General features: G+C 42.6%; 1 protein-coding gene across 1 annotated transcript in view; it reads left to right on the plus strand.

Moving 5' to 3' along the window:
• Positions 1-332: 332 nt before the first annotated feature.
• Positions 333-19855, plus strand: part of HIVEP1 (HIVEP zinc finger 1) — a gene marked incomplete at its 5' end in the record, with an annotated part of 116326 nt that continues 96803 nt past the window's right edge. Inside the window, one exon of the mRNA XM_082015382.1 lies at positions 333-372. Within this exon, the coding sequence (XP_081871508.1) occupies positions 333-372 (40 nt within the window). The remainder of the gene's footprint in view (positions 373-19855) is intronic.

Consider the following 19855-nt stretch of genomic DNA (forward strand, 5'->3'; position numbering starts at 1 on the left):
TCTTAGTTTTCTGGTGCTTCCTGAGTAATCCCAAAAGGAGTTTCACCCTTATCTAGTTTTCTTAAGATATTGGAACATTTCACTCTGTGAAAGGATAGGTACAGAAATATTTCTTGCTCATCGCTAATCTCTGTAGCCATTTGAGGGTGAAAGGGAGCAAACAGGTCTCTCTGTTTTCCTCATTAATGTGACCATCTCATAACTTTTGTCTCTTTTTTTTTTTAGCATATGGATTAACTGACCCCTTTGACAAGTGTATGGAGCTGCCATCTCTCTGCTTGCTGTACTTTCCATTTCTGAGAGGAGAAAGTGGTGTATGAGATTAGAGGAAAATGCCTCGGACGAAGCAGATACATCCCAGAAATCTGAGAGGTACGTAGCTCTCTGCTGAGAAAGTTTCTTGGGAAACCCGGTTGCAGTTGCAGTTACGAGGTTAAAGAAATAATATTTAAGAAGTCTGTTTTGATTCAAAAACAGTTTGTAGGCAAGTTTTAGGAGTCATCTGTGAGACAGTTCTAATTTTGAGAGAAATAAGTGGAATCTGTTCTTATTCCTGCAGTCTGTGTGCTTGATGGCATTCTTGAGATCCTCCAGGTTAGAGCAGTAACCAGCATGAACTTTGAAAATACAAAGGAAGACATAGTTTCCTTACCAGAGAATTTACAGTTGAAATACACAAGGATGTGGGAAATGCGTGTAGCGTAGAAGCAGCATGAGATCTGACAGCTAGTATATGTTTTTCTTAATAGTAATCAATTTGGCTTGCTTTTCAGGGGATCAAACTCTCCTCCCATGCATGCCTCCTCACTATTTATCATCTCTGTCACCCACGCTGCCTCGGGAATTGCTAGGTTTGACCTTGGTCTCCTTGCTGTCCTGCCTTCCCACAGCCAAATGGTAGCTCGCTGGCCTTGGAAAGAGGCAAGCGACCTGCTCCACAAACTGGCAAGCTTATACGTCCAGACGTTTCCTTGAACAAAATCCCAGTGCACTTAACCGAGCCCAGGACTGGCAGATGAATGTGAGGAATCTGATCCTATGGTTGTTTGTTACTGTCTTGGTAGAAGTGGCCCTGGAGGAATTAAACGAGAGGAAAAATACATGTCAGTTGACGAGCAGATGTGTATGTTGAGGGAGAGCACGCTTCCATCCCCGCCCTTGTACGCGGTTTTCGGGAGAACATGCTTCCACCTGCACCCTCACATGTAGCTGTCACCAGCTTTTTCAGTGTGCATTTTACAGTTGCAGTATGGAAGCATCCCTTCAGAGAATAAAAGCGATTACAAAACCACAAATATCAACATAAAAGTTTTAGGAGCAGGAACAGTGTTTGATTCCCGTTTTAACTTTTTATGCCAAAACCCAACAAACATCCGCACGCGTTTCAGTTAGTTCACAGTTGAGAGGCTCTCGACTGCTAGTGCATACAGCTCGACCTGAGACCTTGCCTTTTGCGGGCTGTGTCGCTGCTGCCACTAACAATCTCTGCTGGAGAAGACATTTTTGCAGTGTCTTTATTCAGGAAGTGCTGAGCAACATTGTTCGGTGTGATGGATAAACCTCCATCACGGATCAGGGATTTCACATTTAGGTGGTGCCGCTTCCCCTCCTTACTGATCGTGAAGCAATAAATTAGAGCCCGATTTTTAATACCGCTACTTACCAAGCTGCTGACATAGCTGAGCTTAGGTTTTTCTGATCAAATATGAGAGTGATCTAATTTTAGTACTCTGTTTGATATCTACTCTTGTCTCGTTTGAAACTTAATAGGAGTCTATTGTAAAGTGTTCTATTCACTTAAGTAAATGCATTTAAAATAAATAATCTAATTAAACTTTCAATTGTGTAAGAAATTAATTGCTTTTTTTTTTTGCCTTGCGTAATTTCCCCAGTCATTTAGCTTTTATCGCCCCCTGTAATAGCAGTTTTCATCAGTTCCTATTTTTCCCACAACTAATGGAGTTCTTGAATGAATTAAGATGGGTTAAATGTTGAGAAGGGAAATAGAGGTATACAGTGAGCCCATAACTTGAGATGATGTTGGAATGATTAAATGATTGTTAAAACTACACAGGTGCTGCAAACTTCAACACATTGTGAGCATATATTGCTACTATCACGGGTTATTAGAGGTGAAGTGGTTTGAAAAATCAGTTTACTTCTCGTTAGTTATGCCCTATTTCCATTTTTAGTCTAGATAATGAGGAAAACTGGATTTCAGTTTCTTTAGTCATTCTATCAGTCTCTGAGAATACTGTAGAAAATATTTGCTTAAACCCTCAGTTTTTGCTGGAACTCGAGGAGGCTGAAAGATTTCACAGATCTGTTTTCTGACAGCTTATTTTTATGTATGCAAAGTTAGACCAGTCTTAAGTTGACAGTCTTAACCGTTAAAAGTTTAAAAAATGAATTGCACCCATGGCTTGATCGATGATAATTAGTACTGATGATAATTAAACCTCTGAAAAGAATAAATGTCTGTGGTCGAAGGTGAAACTTGGCAAACTCTTACATTCTATAACTTTGGGAAGACAAAGATGTAAGATCAAGTAACCTGCGTTTTTAGGTTAAAAGGTATTTTTAAGTTGTCTAAACCCAATTGTCACCTTTTGTGCTACGTACAAAGAACATTCCGTGGCCTTACCTGGCTTCTCCCTCCCTTGTCCCAACTCCTCTCGTTGCCCCATAGCAATCAAATCTCCGACAGCTTAACTGGACTTGTCCAGAGCCCATCAATGTTTAACTTTTTTGAGAGATCACTGTTGAACAACCCTTGACACTCTCTATCCTGCTGTGCATCAGGTGAGTTACTTGGGTTGCACTTGCAGTCCAACTCAGTCTGGAGAATAAACAACCAAGTCCAAGAACATAAAATATGTTCCCCTAAAAAAAAGGCCAATGCAGTCCCTCTCCCCCACCAAAAAAAAACCCCACACAGGAAAAAACCCACCATAAACACCCCCAACCCCCCCATTAGTTAATTTGAGGTTTTCTGCAGCGTAGGAGTACGTTTTGAACGGTTTAGTATTGCCTGTGTTTACCATAAGCAACTTTATTGTCTGGGGAAGATGAAGTAGCATCGTTTAATATAGAGAGCTAAATTTAAGATTTTGGCAGGAAACCTTAAGGCTCTTCTTTCTGTGACATGGCTTTATTTTACTTGCTTTGTATACTTCTGAGAGAGCCTTTGGCAGATTAGCAGTGGCCCTGAAGTATCAGGATCAGTGAAGATCAGATTTATTGTTTTTTGTTGGGTTCTTCTGTTTGCTGAGGTCGTCTCCCCTGTCCCCTTTCTTGGCTTTCGCTGGCTTTTTGTTAGGTGAGTCAATATAGTGCTATACTAACCTGATTTTACAGCAGGGGAAAAAAAACTGTATCAGGAGGACAGGATATGGTTTGGATGCGTGCGAGTTCTGGAAAAGCCTTAGCAGTTTCAAAGGCGAAGGCCGAAGGCGTGCCTAGGAAAAGCCTGGCATGGGTTACCTGTGGGCTACGTGGCTGGAACCGAGTTTATAAGCAGATGCTCCTGATACTGTTTTGGTCTCTTGAATTTTTCAGTCGCGTATCGTATTGCTGATGAAAAGCATCGTCGCTTTCCCTCTGGAAAGCAAGTGTGCTGCCAAAGAGGAAAACCTCTCTCTTACGCAGACATCCAGAGGTTGTCTTTTCTTCATTTACTTTATTTGTTGTATGAAGTTTTAGCCAACTAAAACTAACAAAAAGACCGCTTTGCATGCGGTTACACCCTGTATTTACATGGCCAGTTGATACACAGGTGTAACAAGACATTTCACGGAAGCAGTAATGTATTCCCAGAAGTACAGTTGCATTAGAGAATCGTGCTTTTAGAAGGGCTGAGTGGGCTTGGTTTGTTGTCAGATGGTTGTGAGGATATAGAAGGAAAAACAACTCATGTTTTTGTTTACTTAGAAGTACCCAGTTGCAGAGTTTAAAATGAAAACTCATACAGTGGTTAGCACAGTGCTCTGATTCACCAACACAAAGCTGTAACAGAAATATTTTGAACTTGTGTCTCTTTCTAGGTAAGCTTTCTGTTATTTTTAAGAATACAAGTTGTTGCTGTTTGTGTTTTTCCTTCTCAATCAAATATTCCTGTTTGAAACAAATGGCGGACGGCCAGTAAAGTTCAACAGTCATCTCCAAATCTTCTAACGCTTTGCATTTGATAGGGAAATGCAAGTATAGTATGAATAGCCTAGCTCAATAGCTTGATAGCTTTGCAGTAGTCTGAAAAGTGTGCATAAGTTTGCTGGCAGAATGCTGGATACTTTCTGGGTCTTACGATGTCCAGAAGAGCTAGGCATCCGCTACATCTTCAGCGTGATCTAGCAAAGGCTCTTTGAGTTGGTTGAAAATTGTAATGTGCTTTCAATACTGAAATAGGCCTGTCTATGCTGAAAGCTGACAGGTTGATATTTCTTATTAGCGTTTGGTTGTGCAGTCTGTAAAACTTGAGTCTCGACTGGTGTGCTGTGCATTAGATCATGATTTGGATCAAGTGACTCAAAAAACCCAAAAACAACCAATGCTGCAATTTCTCAAGGCTCATTTCCGTAACTTGTGCTGGGTTGGTTCAGAAGAAATGTGTGAGCACAACATTTCACTTTTGTGTGTCAGTATTATTTCTGACAAAAAAATAATGCTCTGCGTTAGGGTATTTCTGAGGGGCTGTTGATGCATTATTGGTACATCAGAAGTGCTGGTGGTTGGAGCTCTGTGGCGTACCTGTGGACATCTGTAAAGATGCCGCATATGTGTCTTGCTCCGGTTTCTGAAGCATGCATGAAACACAGGTGGAACAAGAAGTCTTTGACTCTCAGTGACTCTGTTATAGAAGTATCCCTTGATTTGGCAGCAAGTCTTGTTTCTGTGTACAGAAAATTTCTTGTATGAACTAAATTTGAAACCAGAACCTCTTGTCATGAAGGTAGAGAGAATGCATGGTGTGCTCTGTACATCATCAGTTGGAGTACCAGAAGATCCGCCCGTTATGCAATGAATAGAACAGGTATCTCGTAGACCATAGAAGTAGTCTTTCCATGCCTTGGTATTGCTCATCTAGGATGTGGAATGATAATGTTTCTCTTTTTCTATTTGTTTTTGTTTTACTTGTTTAGAGTGTTTAAGAGTGTAAGAGTGTTTAAGTGTAAGAGACCTTTAGGCTGTTTCTTATGGTGTCTGTGCTCCAACGTCTTGCACATTAGAGATCATCTTGGCTGCAGCCATTAAGTTCTATTGTAATGTGAATAATGTCTGTATTTACGTGTGAAAAACTATCCAAAATACTCTGCAGTGTAAGAACAGCTGGATTTAAAGATGCAATTTGCCACCTTTTCCCATCACCTATCCTGTCCCCGTCTCGCTGTTACTTGTCCCTCAATTTGACCATGTAAGTGTTTTCAACAGGGTCTAGTCCTATTCACTGCACAGGACACTTGAGGCTTATGTCAGTGGCCACAGGTGATGGACAAAAGCCCGCTGAGAGCGGACTGCAAGAGGGGAAAGAATGGTAGGGTGGGTAAGACTGTTCAGTATTGCCTTGAGAGAGCTGCGTTTCATTCCTGCCGCTGCCACCAAGTTTCGTGTGTGAGACTGAGCCATTCTGTTACCCGAGCCTTTGCAGCCAGCCGCTAATTGCATGTGTGTGTTTTGCCCGAGTTGAGATGCCCGGGCACAAATTCAGAGCCGTTAACAGCTGCGGTCGCTTCGCTATGGCTCTGAATTTGGATGCAAAGCACTGCGAAAGTGCTAAATACCTTTTAAAAAATTTTTTTATAAAAAATCAGGGTCTAGGTGACTCAAGTGGAAGATCCAAGATTAGCCAACACTTTTGGCAAATCTTTTCATCTCTCTATGCCTCTGTTTTCTGCCTGTAAATTGAAGATACCAGTACCACACCAGCTGCTAAGGGTTGAGAAGATAAAGTTGTTAGTGTTGTGAAGCAGACACTCGGTGGCTAAATAATGGAAAAGATGATGAAGAAACTGGTAGTAAACAGAGCCAAGCAGTGAGCACAGCCCATTTTGTGCACTGGCGTAGTTTGCGTAAACACCCTTACTTTTGGCATTCTCCAGCTTCTTGCTGCTTCACTTCACAATCTTAACATTTAAAAGGTATTCTTAAAGGTTACTTCCTAGCATCTAAAATAGCAAACTAAAAAAACCAAGAAACTCCACCGTATTGAACCACAACGCTTCCCGTATGAGTCATCGAGGTGCTGGGACCTCAGACTGGACCGCGGGCTTTTGCTACGCGAGCTGTGCAGCGTGCGGCGGTACCCCGCGTGGAGCCGGCGCTGGGGAGCGGGGACAGAAGTCGCTCCCGTCGGTGGGCGTTCATCATCGTGTTGCCGAGAAAGCCCCTGCAACCAGGAGGAATACTCATTGCGGGAAAAGTCTCTGGAGAGGAACATCTTTAATGTCATTGTTTCCCAGTTGGTTTTGTGACTGGTTTAAGCCATTGCCGCTGGAGGAGGAGGAGGAGGAAATGAAGCGGTCCTGCTTCCCCCACCTCAGGTGCTTGCTCCCCACGCTGTGTTGCCCTCCTCGCCCGAGCGTTCGCTGGCCCCGCAGGGGAAGAAGTAGTGGCACCCAGGGTGAGTGCTGGCATCACGGCCAGGGGCGACTTCTGTGCTGGGTTGGCTGGTTCCCTGGTGCTGTACGCCCCGCTGCTGCTGGAGGAGGTGGCGATGGTGGCCGGGGGGGACGGCGCGGAGCCAGGGCCCTCTCACGCCTCTTGCTTGACCTCCTTGTGCAGCGAGGTTGGAAATCTCTATTTGCCATGTGTAAGTGGCAGGCTTTTTGAGCGTCTTTAGTTGTCCAAAGACAGGTATAGATTTTTTCATAAGGATAACAAAAGGTCTGGTCCTTATTTCTGGTTTGTTTGCTTTTCCCTTTAGAACCCTCTCCTACTGACAAATTTCAAAACTGGGAAGCGACAGAGGTTCTTAAATGGATGACTTTAAGAATTTTAGCGTACTGGTAAACCATCAGGAAACTGAACTGGTCTCAGCTGACAATTAAAAGTCAAACAAAACACTCCCTTTAACATTTGGCGTAGAACTTTCATTCAGAATGAGCAAAATTTGGCTACGATTTAAGCAGTTAAAAAGAGGTCCAGAAAACCAAGCTTGATTGTAGCTGGCACTGGCAGCTTTGAATATGTATTTATAGATTTCCGCATATGCATGCTAAATATTAGGAAAAGAAGATGGGGGTAATGCAAAGAGAGTCTGCTGGATACAGGCAGTGGCAAAAATAGGTGCTTTCAGGAGGAGTTAAAATAACGTGAAGGAGAGGGATAAAAGGATGGTATTCCAGGTTACAAGATTGCAAAGAAATGTCTGCAAGCATGACTGTTGATGAAAGAATAAGACTGGAGGAAGGAGCTTAGTTCTGTTCTTAGTTGTGTTGTATTTTATATATATATATAGGTTATATTATGGAATATAGCTTATATTATGGAATATAAAATCATTATAGTTGCAGTTAGAATCAGGCTCGAGCTGGAAGAAATTAGTGAAGGGTAAGGTTAAAAAAAAAAAAATTCACACTGACATCAGAAAAGCAGCAATGAACTCAATATTGAAAGCCATGTATAAGCCAGTTAGATTTCTTTCAGAATACAGTGAAGTGGAAACAGTCCGGATCTGTAATTCTGCCTCACCTTTACATCCTGTATCATCTTTGTTGTTAATTGAGCATGGAGTAAGAAATGCTACAGAATTTGGCATTTGCTGAAGCATGAACTCGAGCGTGTTAGGAAGGTCATGAAAAAAATTGTAGTTGTGAAGGGAGAAACAAAAAGTAAGAATTCAGCAGTTGCCCTTTCATACATTTCTATTAGAGCAGGCAGTTGGCTCTGGGGATGAAACTGAGTCCAGTCTTTTGAGCCCAGGAACAATTACATATTGGAAGAGTCAAGCTTTCTTATAAGCATTTAACTTTTTTTTTTTTTTTTTTTTTTTTTTAGTTCCATGCATCTCTTAGTAGATTTTGGTTTGCTGTGGGTTTATATGTAAGGTAACTTTTAATGACTGGCTAGGCCTGAGAAGCTTGGTTAAGAGAGCCTCCTCACAGGTTTATGGTCATCTACGTCTTCAGTGGCTGTTATGAAAAGGGTGAAGGCTTATGGTCTCGCATTCTTCTTAACTGACCTTTTCCTGCTTTAAAACTGCACAAGTTTCTCTGACACTGATGTTGGTGATTTCAAACTTGGAATGCACCAGCGTGCTGGACTTGCCAGTTGCGGGCTGTGTTACTGCACAGGTCTAAAATCTACCCCAATAAGCTTTCCAAGAGCATCGCTACCATTTAAAAGTACCTCGTTGCAATGAATTCTCTTTAATAGTACCAAAGGAATTTTAAGGCATAGTACTGTTTCCTTCAGACTGTTCGCTGTGCCTGTGTTACGATGCTTGAAAGGAGTTGTGTGATAGGTACTTCCCTGCTGCTCCAGGCGAGGATTCTCGGGCTGTGGGAAGAATTCCTGGTCCTCGGTGGGGACCGAGACGTGCAGGACCTTGCTCAGGGAGCTCAGTAACAACACGCAGCTGTCTGCGGGTTAGGAGGTAGTGTCTGTTTGACCTAACGCTTTGCGCAATGGCTGAAGAACTGTTTTGTTCTAACCACAGTCAGCCGTCATCACCAAAGCGGTCACCTGTAGCCCAACTTGGTGTGCTGGGGAAGTGGAAAAAGGCTAGTTCTCTGATTTTGGGGTAGTGTTGCTTTGTCTTGGTTTTTAATCCTGAAATTACTCTTTTTCATGACACGTATTTTGAGTTTTTTCTTATGATCAGACAATTTGATTTCAAATCGCAAACTGGGGTAAATATTCACACTGGAAAATGTAAAGGAGACTTTCTAAAGCTACGCCTTTTCCCAGTTTGTGTTCCTAGACTTGTTCATTCTTTGGTATGTTGGACTGGACTTCTGTAGCAGGCATTTTAGTTCAGGAATGATTTATGAGATTACGAAGAGAGAAACTCAGGCTCTTAGTTGGAAAGTAAGATTTTCTTTGCGATGTTAAAACAGATGAATAAACTGGACTCGAAATGTCCAAATTAGATGAGTTGGGCAAAGTACAGTCTTTCCCTCTGCTTGTTTAAATGTATCATAGTTCAGAAGTAAGAGCTCTTTACAGTAAGAAGTGGGGGGGAACCCCTACAGCAGATGTTTGGAGCCTTCGGTGATGCATTTGTGGGGGAAGTGGGGAAGCTCTAGTTCAGCAGGCGAGGCAGTACTGCTTGGTTTTATACAAAAACTTTTTAAATGCCCTTAAAGCTTCTCTCAGCATGAGGCTGCTCTGAGAATATGCTGACTTAGTGAATCCCGGACGACCTTTGGTTGTGAAAAGCGGAAGGAGAGTTTTTGTTAAGGCAAAGTCGAAAGAGCCTGTGTACTTGAAAATTTCATCTTTGACTTAAGACTTTGTTGATACTCATATAATTGAATCTGCTTAATGCAGTAAACTGGATTTAACATCTGTGGTTGCCAGCAGAAGTGGCGAGTAGAGAATGCCTGCTCATATGTTAAAATGCCATGTGGGCTTTCTTCCCCCTGAATTCCCGTGTGCTTAAAAGAGAAGTTCCCACTAAGTCCCCTTCGTAAATCCTGGGCAGACTTCTCTGGTTGAAATGGCCCAAGGTTCAGGACGAGCTGCGGGGAGGAAAAGCAGCGGTTCGGCAGGAGCTTGTGGTGTAGCGTCGCTACAAAACAACCGTGCGTGTGTTCCTAGTTACCTATGAAATACGTGGCTGACGCCCTGCCAGCGGTGGTAGTCATGGAACATCCAGAGCACACCGCATGATTTCCTCTCATTTTTGGCCTAATTTCGGGGGGTGGGAAGCAGGGTAAGTTATTGTTGAGCCGTATTGTTTTTAACTACTGAGCTCTGTCAAGTCAGATGGGAGATTGCACACTTGTTCTTACCCTAAGACACGATAACAGAGCCAGGAAAAAGAAAGGAAGGAGTGTTCAGAAATGGCATGTAATTTCTGCGGTGGTTTTGTTGTTCTGTTACCTGTAAGGAATCTCTAGCCGTTGTGGTTTTGGGAAGAGGACTGCACGTCTCTTGCGCAGTAGATATACAGATTTTACCTTTCTCCCTCATTCAGGATTTCTTACAGAAAGAAGTGTTTCTGTCCCAGATCTATGAAGGAAGCACAGTGGTGTATGTATTATTTGTGTTTAAAATATTTCACTTTATAACGTTTATTAGCACAATGCTTAATATGCCAACGTTAATTCTCAACTGTGAAGAGGCAGAGCTAAATATGTATACTGTAATAGTTTAATGCCCTGAATCTTAAAAGAGAGTTGCCGCCTTCAGTGTAAGGGCAATGCTTTTGTAACTAAGGCAGATTAGGAACTATGAAAATACTAAATTTTATTACAGGAATGATTTAATAATTTTCAAAAAAATCTTTAATGTACAGGCTTGCTGAATTTGTCTCAAGTATCATATGCATTTGTTAGGGGGGTGGGATAATACCTTTTTTCATTATAACAATTTATGTAACATTTAATTATGTTTTCCCCAGGTGTATTTTCTGTATTTTAAGCAAAGTGTATTTCTGTGCCAGTTAAATCTTACATTTATTTTAGAGCACGAGTATATGTAGATTATGTCCAGGTATATGTGTCCGTCAGCATGTTTCAAGGTAGTGTTTTCTTTATGTGCTTTTTCCTTTTTTCTCCTTAAAATTCTAGAATATAGCCTGAAACAGTGATGTAACTTCTGGAGATGTCAGAGGAATTGCTGTGCTGGTACAGGATGATTTTACTTCTGGCTTGTGAAATGCAGTTGGTCTTGAGTACCTCTTCAGCAAGGCTTGGTATGGGGATTGCTGTACAATCTGGCTGCTCACAGGCAAGAAACCTGCTGCTGCAGTGGTGGAGAGATCGAGACAGCTTTTGTTGCCTGGCTGCTCACCCCGTTTAAATGGTCAATCTCTCTCTCAGGCTCATTAATTAGGCTAGTCGTCAGGCTTGCTCAGAAGCCCTGCAGTCTTAACAGTTCATGGTTTTCTGAAGCTTTCCGTCGTCTTGGTATATCATCTGCATATGCACAAGTACTGTCAAGGCACACTCTGAAATTCCCTGATGGAGCGGGTTGGGATCTCCTGCTTGGGGCTTTTGACGGAGGGATCCTGGATCCAAGAGCGAGCGGGCACCGTAGGCAGATCAGGGCACGTCCCAGAGCTCCTGAGAAGTTTTCGCAGGCACCCAGGCGGGATATGGCCTCGGCACAAAACAGATTTTAATTATTAATGTTTTTCCAGGGTCTTAAGGCTGGCTTCTATCACAAATAAATGAATAGCACACTGCTCTTAAAGACTATTGTTTTAACTTTCTGTCTTCACAACTTGTTGGGTTTTTTGTTGTTTTTTTAATTGGTGGTGGTTTTTTTGCTGGTGGTGTTTCTGTATTTTTTTTTTCCCTCCTACTCTGTGCTTTTTTTATTCTCTCATTCTTTTTCTCCAGAGTGACTTCCACTTCTCACTATCTATGGCTATTGCTTCTCTACCATTCTGCCTGCTAATGCAAATATAACCAACAGTCTAGTGGGCATCTAGGAAACAGGCAAATTCATAGTGTCGTCTTATTCCTCCCTGATTTTTCTTCCGGTTCTTAAGCCTAACAAACCTTTGATATTGCTAACATCTTATGTGTTTTGATTTGCTCCCTGAACAAAGTTGTAGGTATAAAGACATTTCTACTGAAGTGCCCCTGAGTTTACATGATGAGGCCTTAAAAAATAGTTAACAAACTATGTTCCTCAGGAATAACATCTTTACAGTGTTTTGAGAAAGCAGAACCAGAAACTGGCTATAGAGGATCATGTTGTATTAAGAATCAAGGTTCAGAGAGTTGAAGAATGTGGTATCTGTCTGTAACGTGTTCGGGAAGCTTTGCCAAGTAATGGATTTTCAATACATCTGAAAACTGACCCCATTATTTTAGGCAGTATTTCTACAAACAGTGTCTCCAAGATGAAAGAACAAGAGTGCGAGTGGTTGCATTTCTCATAGGTCTGTATAAACACATTTAGGACTGTTTGGAAGTGTAAAAAGTGAGTTAATATTGAAATATTTTTTCCAACTTTTACCGTAATTTTTGTACTTTTTTTTTTTTTTTGTAAAAGTTCTTGGTTTCCCCATCCTGTAGAAGATTCACATTCTAGCACTTTTTCTTTTGAATGTCCAGGCTCCACGCTTCAGTAAACACTGACCAGATTTGCGCAGGAGATCTTTCCTGTTTACCGTCTTGGACTGTCAAAGGGAACTTCAGCAGAGAAAGGGCAGGGTGTGCTGAGTGGGCTGGCGTGCCTCGCAGCATCCTTTCCTGTGCCTCTTTGTAGCATCCAGGCTAAAAGACAGGTAGAACCTGTTGTGATCCTTTCTCGTGGACCTTCATATGTCACCTGCAGTCAGGCTTTGGAAGTTTATAAATGGGGCTTCTGAATTTCTGATTTTTGATTTGCCTGGGAAATCACAATTTACACAGCATGGCCAGTGACAGTCCTAGCTCATCTATGCTGGCCTTCTGTAGTTGGATGTATCAATTATAAAAAGCTATTTAAAAATCCTTAGAAACGGGGAAGAACCTGAAGGTTAATGTCTTATTGGTGGAAAATATTAGCTTGAAAAGGATGTAGTGGTCAGTGTTTTCCAGAGCTGAAAGTTTCTGGTTAACCACTTACTTCTGCGAGGGCATTCAGAACCTTGAAGTGCTTTAAAGTCTACTGATGCCAGGAAAAGGGGCAGAGGAGACAAAGCCTGTTTTTTAGCTTAACAGAAAGACTTAATGTACAAGATGCACAATGACGTTCTCGTTACCTGCAAGTTAATTTCAGTCCTGCATTTCCAGTAAACACTGACGTAGAACATGGCTCTTGAGCCAATGTTATAACTAATCAGCTTTTTCTCCAAGAGGTTTTAAAAACACAGTTTTGGCAACAGTAACTAAGATAATATTTTACAGAAGAATCTCCAGTAAATAGAAAGCAAGCTGGTAATCAGTTTTGATTAACGGCTCTGCATTCGCTTGTTTAAATGCTGACATCCCGATTAGCATGTATGCTGCATTTAAATATGCGATTTCACTTTAGCGGAGTTTGAGGCATGGAGAATGGAGGTAACTTTTCAGTTGCTAGAGGCTGGGGGTGTGAGGTGAAAAGGCAGGAGATGCTCCCACCTTCCTCAGCTTTGTAAAGTCATACCTATGTGACCGATACTTTCACTTAGTTGTGGGATTATGGGGTTTCTTAATTACTTACGGGTAAAGGAAAAAGGGGGGGCGTTGGTTTTGTTTTGTTTTGCAAATTCTACTTAGTCTACGACAGACTTAATTTTAAGTTTTAGCTGAAGTATTAAGGCTTTTGTTTGTGAACTAAATGACTCCTCCTCCTCATTTTGTTAAAGACAAAGAAAGTTGAGCATGTATAAAAGTTTGTAAGATTTTTCTGGATTATTTTAAGAATTGCCAATTGCAGATGCCAGTAGCATCTGAGCATTTAAATCTGCATTTCCGTTGTGATATTTGCTTCATATATGTGTGCAGAGTAGTTGCTATTTCTTATGTTGTTTGTAATGTGGTGGGTGGTTTTTTTTTTTCATGTAAAACCATGGATTCTGATAACAGTTGTTAGGTACCAGAATATAGTTGTTTGCTTTGCCGACTCACTTCTGCAAAGTTGAGACTTTTGGCCAAAAGAGCATGTACATCTTTCTGGGTTGCAGATCCTGGCTTTGTGAAAAACTGACTGATTCAACAGGAAGGTTGGCCTGCCACGTAAGCACACCATAAAAAATGAGCATCTGACAGCTCTGTGGCTGAAAGTAGTGGATCTGACACAGGCATATGGAAAATTCATGCAATGGGGATACTGTATCAAAACAATTTCTGTAGAGAGGCAAAACCAAATCCTTTCCCTCCCTTCCTCCCTCCTGTGCTTTCCTGTGACTCTTGGTTTTTTACACTGTTTGCTTCTCACGTTTTGCCTTTCAAATGATTTCTCTTTAAAAATCAACATCTTACACAAGGATTGAACAGTTCCTCAAAGAATTTTTAGGTAGAACAATTGAACTTGGAAGGCGAATATTCACATGGGGGTAACATGAGGAAGGTGGGACGCTTTTGAAAAGCCATGGTTCCTCTTCCACTTAATGTGACTGTCCTAAAGGAGAGACAATGTACTGCGCTCACCAATTGGAAAGAGGATTCCTGCGTGGAATAATTTGATTCTCTTTCTTCCGAAGGAAATTCTATTTTCTTTCTGTGCCCTCTGCCGACACAAGACTTTTCTCCCTTCTACCCAGTATATTTTTGTTGTATTAGTTTTGATAACCTCTGCAAGGTTTTGTATTAGTCTTCTACCTGGGCTTGTAGAACAGAGGCTTCTGTTTACACAGAAGGGCTCCTGCTGGTGTTGCTGAACTGGCAGAGGTTTTCAGAACGGTGAAGGGGTGGAAAGAAAATGTAGGCGATCAACAAATAAAACAATTGCCTTTCATAGCAAGCTAGTCTATAACTGATCTTGCTGACTTACTTTGGTTTGCATTTTCTTTTTTTTCTTCCCTCCTGCTTCAAAAGTTTTTGAAACTGTTAGACATAAGTAGTACCGAACCCAAGCAGTTCACAATACCCAAACTACTTATTGCTCTGTGTTTTTGCTGTTGCGTTGGTGTTGGAACGCTATTCGTGCAGCCTGCTTTCTTCTCTCTCTGATAGAAGAAAAATGAAGAAAATAGCTGGAATTGACTTAGGCATTCATCGTGTCATTTTTCTCTATCCTCCTTGAACTGGTCCAAAGTCAAAACAATTCAATAGTAACATTTTTCAACAACTGTCATTGGGGCATCTGTATTTCTTGTTGCACTTCTTCCAACAGACCTTTCAAAATAAGGTATTGCTGTTAAAACTACCGCAAAGTCAAGAAGCGGAGGCACGAGAGGATTAAGAGACGGCTTGACCAAGGTGTGTAGACACCTACTCTCTACTAAAGCCTGAGGAGCTGTTGAGCCCAAAGCCCTTGCTGGATGTGTACAGTTGTTTAGGGTCATGTTGGGGGGTGAAGCCAGGGCTTTCCTGGCTGCCTTGGGTAGTGGTGGTCACCGCCGACCTGGTGTTTCCCCACGGAACCCTTTCCTAAAATCTTTGAGCCATGTGGCTCTCTTCACAAGACTCCCCCCCGTCATGCGTTCGTGCCTGGAGTTCCAGAGTGTGGGTAAATGAGGTACAGATGTGTTTGTCCAGGGGCCGGTCTCCTTGCTGCGCTGGCAAGGACGTGACTCCACACGGCATCGCCCGTTCCAGGAGCTGCCCAGCCTGCTCTTCCCTCTGACGAGTTTCGGCTGAGGGAGCCTCTCTGTGGTGAATGAATTATTGAAACGAGGTGCCTGAAGATACAGTTAGACTTCTGTTCATCCGAGAAGTAATTAACAGCTGGATGTCTCACCGCTGTAGGAATTAATTCCCTTCAGTAACGGCCAAGGCCTCCTCTGTGTCCCCGCGACTACGTTTGCGTGTCGTCGGTTCAGCTGGGCTGCGGCCGTGGGTGCGGCCGACGCGCCGATCCGCGAGTACGGGGAGCCGGTGCCGCGGGCTCGCGCTCTTTAATTTCCGAAGCGCTAGCCCGGCCGGTTGAGGGGAGCCCGGCCCCTGGGACGGACAGGCTGCGGAGTCCTGCTCTGGCCGCAGCCGCCGTGGGGCAGCTGGCTTCGTGCCCGGGGAGCCGCGCCAGCCTGGGGAGCATGCAGGGTGAATGGCGGGGATCAGGGCCTGGCGGCGTGGTAAAGGGAACAGACTTCTGGCTGTCTAAAGGCCAGAAAAGTTGCTCTTCATCGCCGCTGCCACCTCCGTGCCCAGGAGCACTGAGGAACTTGGTGCTGCGCGGTGGCAGTCGGCGTGGGTTTGTCCTTTGTGCGTGCCCGCGTGAGAAAAGCGCGTTTGGTAAACAAATTTTAAAAGGCCTGGTTTGTTCCTTCTGCTTCGTACGTAAATCCCGCCGCGGGAACTGCGGCTGTGCTCCCCTCCGCGTTTTGAAGGCGGAGAGGGCCAGTGGTGCCGCGGCGCGGGTGCGTGGAGCCGGGCGGTAGCCGTTGGCGTCGTATCACCAGCCGGGTGCGCGCGAACCGTCGGGAGCCTGCGCGTGGCTGTGGGAAGGGGCTGCCGCGCTCCCAGCACGTTCCTCCTTTGCTCCCCCAGCGAAGCTCTGCCCCATTCACACGTTGCTTGTTTCTTACCAGCCGGACTAAATAATCGTTATAATAACGAAGACTTCTAAGTAAAAAGTCCGTTGGAAAAAAAAAAAGCTTGATTTTTTTTTTTTGTTGTCCAGAGATGAATCCAGTCTTCTCCACCCATTTTCTCTCATCAGAAACCAGAGCTCAGAAATTGCTACAGCAACGCTCTTCCAAGTGATGGTGCCTGCTTCATCCCCTTCCTAATAACTGTGCTCCTGTGGTGGTGAGGAGGTACGGCAGTGCTCCCAAGCTTGGTGTATACGAAATCCTTGATGCAGTCACAAAAAAAGCATTAGTTTGCAGTTAGGTGGATATATATATTCCCGAAGGAATACTTTGTCCGTACCTGTCTGTAACCGACACTGAATGTTGGAGGGTGCAGCTGTGAGGGAGAGGGGGGTAAATACTCCGGCTGAGTCGTCTTTGCTTCTTCCTGATTTTTCCCTTTCCATTCACACTTAATGCCCATGGAAATATTTTTTTTCCTTACAAGTAATTTTATTTGCTTTCCTTTTTTTTTTAATCAAGAAAAATTACATACAGAGTATCTTACCTTAAAAACTGGAATAAAAACATATTTGTGCAACCAAGACAAGAGCTGGAAATAAGAAAAGCGGATTTGTGGCTTTTCATTCCGTATGATTCCTTTTACGTGTACTCCTGTCCTGTATTGAGCTGAGGCTTTTACTTTGCAGGAAAAGAGAAGCATCTACTCATGTCAAGAGCATAATTCCTAGTTATTTTCAGCAGGTGCTTAAACACATTTGTAAATTCCAGTGTATAGCTGAGCGATTCAGCCTCTACCCCTGTGCGTAAATTCGTAGCGAAGGACACAATGAGGGGTTTGAGTGTCTAAATGATACCTTTTTTTCAGCGTGGAATTCCCTCTGAGAGGCCAGGCCTAAAAATACCAAATGTTTCCACAAACAATTCCTGTGCGCTGTGTGTTGAGTAAGACAGCTACAACCAAGGAAAGAGCTGCTGCTGACAATTTCCCAAATGAATGCAGGAGTCCAAGCTGAGCTCGTTATATATAGTTTTTATTATTGGTCATACGTTCTTACCAGAAATCCAGATGTGCTTGAGTCATGCAGCAGATTAATGACACAAAATGACTGTGGCTGCAGGATGAAAGTTTAGTTTGTGTACCATAGAGGATACAGTAACTTCCAGTTAATGACTTTAAAATATTTTACAGAATGCAAATGAGCAAGTTAAGGCATGTAAACAAAAGTTGTCAGACTTCTTTTCAAGGTAAGCGTGTGAATTACATCCTATTGAAATGTGTGATTTGATTTAAAGAATAAGTTTGTATCAGTGCTGTCCTTTTCCAATGGAGTGTTACAATAAATAAGCATTTAAAAAAACCCCAAACCTAAAAACATTCTCCGTACATAAGAGGGAAATACAAAAGGGAAAGGCAAAAGCAAGTAGAGAAACTTTACAGGGCAAGCAATGATCATGCTAAAATAGTAGAAAATCTTGCAATTTTGAACCTGAAGTACTTCATTTCAGGAATGTTTCAGCGTAACAGAAATTTGAGTGACTGCTAATTTGAAATACAGAGTTCAGCATGAAAGTTGGTAAGCTTATGAGTTCAGATATTTCTCAGTGCTCGTATCCAGTAGCCATATAGGCATGTTTACGCAGCATCGAAAACCTTAATTTTCCTTTTTCTTGCCGCTGCCGTACTTTCCTTGGGAAAAATCCTGGTCCAGCGATTGTGAAGTTTCATGTCAAAGTATGGTCTCTCCAAATTAAATCCCTGCAGCAGCAGGCGAGTGGCGTAGGGAAACTGTTTGCCGTGGCTGTGTCCACCAGCTACAAGTTTTCTTGTTGTTCGGGGTGGAAGAGGCAGCTCTTTTCACTCACCCGGCTCATTGACTCATTTGTTTGGCAAAGCAACTGATGAGAGTGATGCTGTTACTTGACGACTTTCACCAGTATCTTTCTTTATATCAGAATGGTTTCAAGTACAATATGTAATTCGCAGTCAGCGGCCCTTGTGGAGGTACAGAGTTGTTGTCTCTGTTTTTGACACCATTGAGACCACCCCTAAAAGCGTCTGGGTGACCCTTGTAGACCCATCAGCACTGACCCTTGGCACTCAAGGCAGTAACTGTGGCTCCCAGTCCACTCAGGTCTTCTGATGGGTCCCAACTAACAAATCCAATTTAAAGCTAACATCAGGCACCACTGAACACCAGCAGCTGTTGTAGCCCAACGTGTGCCCGTGAGTAGCTGTATTTTTCACTCTCTCTGAAAATTACAGCCTAAGCTGTAAATAATGCTTGAAGTCTTTCTAAGCTTATGTCCAGCTTTTTTTTGGTTGAATGTTTAGATTATTGTCATGGACTGGGATGGGCTGCGTGTTTCTTCTGTGTTGTGAAGCTTTCACATAGCGACTTTGTGCTCACCTCAACTTCGGTAGAAATCCACTTCTGAGAAAACGGTGGCATTTCCACCAAATTCTCTGCATCCTTTGGCAACACAGAAAGAGGAAAATATTTTCCCTGTTCATGACTGGTCTAACTTGTATTTCTTCTTGCATGAGAATATATCCCAAATTTATAGAGGGGGATTTGTTTCAAGGTCCTGTTAACATGAGAACTCTTGGGTGTTTTTTTTATTCCTGGCAGTAGAATTACATTCACTATTTCTCCTATTTTGAATCTAAGTTCTAAACATTATGGGAACTGTAATGTAATCATCTCCCTGAAATGTCAGGTTGCCATTCAAAAGAGACACATTTGGGTTTTTTGGGGGTTGTTTTTTGAACCAATGGCTCACATAGACTAGGGATGAGTGGGGCTGTTGAGCCAGAGGCACTGGTGGCAATGTTGGGGATGGTCAGGTACCCTGTAGCCTTTGATCATTGTGGTAGTTATTACTATTCTGTTTCATCCTGATGAAACTTATTGAAAGTAGTCAGACATTTGTGCATATTAGCATTATCTTTTTTTTTAAAGGTAATAAGGATGCCAACAGGCATTTCTTTGTTCCTAATGCAAGCATAGTATTGATACAGAAGTGTTTTCTCTTGGGACATCAGAATCAAGTCTGCTTTAAGTTATTTCTGTATACATACCTATCCTTCTAGGCTTGTAATAGTCTCTGGAATTCCCAGAGTTTTCTGAAAACAGCTTTATTATTAGATGTGTGCTTTCTGAAATCTCCACTTAGGTTATCTTCAATATCGTGACGATATTGAGGTCACACCTAGCAGCAAGACAGCCCAGGCCATATACATGTCGGGGGAAAGGGAGAGGCAGGCAGGGAAAACAGGGGCAGAAGAAGGGGTTATGGGGGAATCTGGGCTGTATAATCTGGCCTGTGTGGGACATGTCTACATCTACTTACAAATGAAACTTTCTTAGATCTTTCGCCAGACTTGATTTTTGCATTTGCCTGAAATAAGGATAGTGGAGAGAGAGACAGACACAACATTACCAGAGACTGCGGAGCAGATTCTTATAGGAGTATAGATTATGCTGTTCTGGAGAAGATTATTTTTTAAGTTATCGATATGCTTGAACAGCAGCTCTGAAAATACGTAGGAGAAGAAGTAAGAACAAGGGTAGATGATTG

Source organism: Phaethon aethereus, assembly GCF_964289735.1.
Source record: "Phaethon aethereus genome assembly, chromosome: 2".
NCBI lineage: Eukaryota > Metazoa > Chordata > Aves > Phaethontiformes > Phaethontidae > Phaethon > Phaethon aethereus.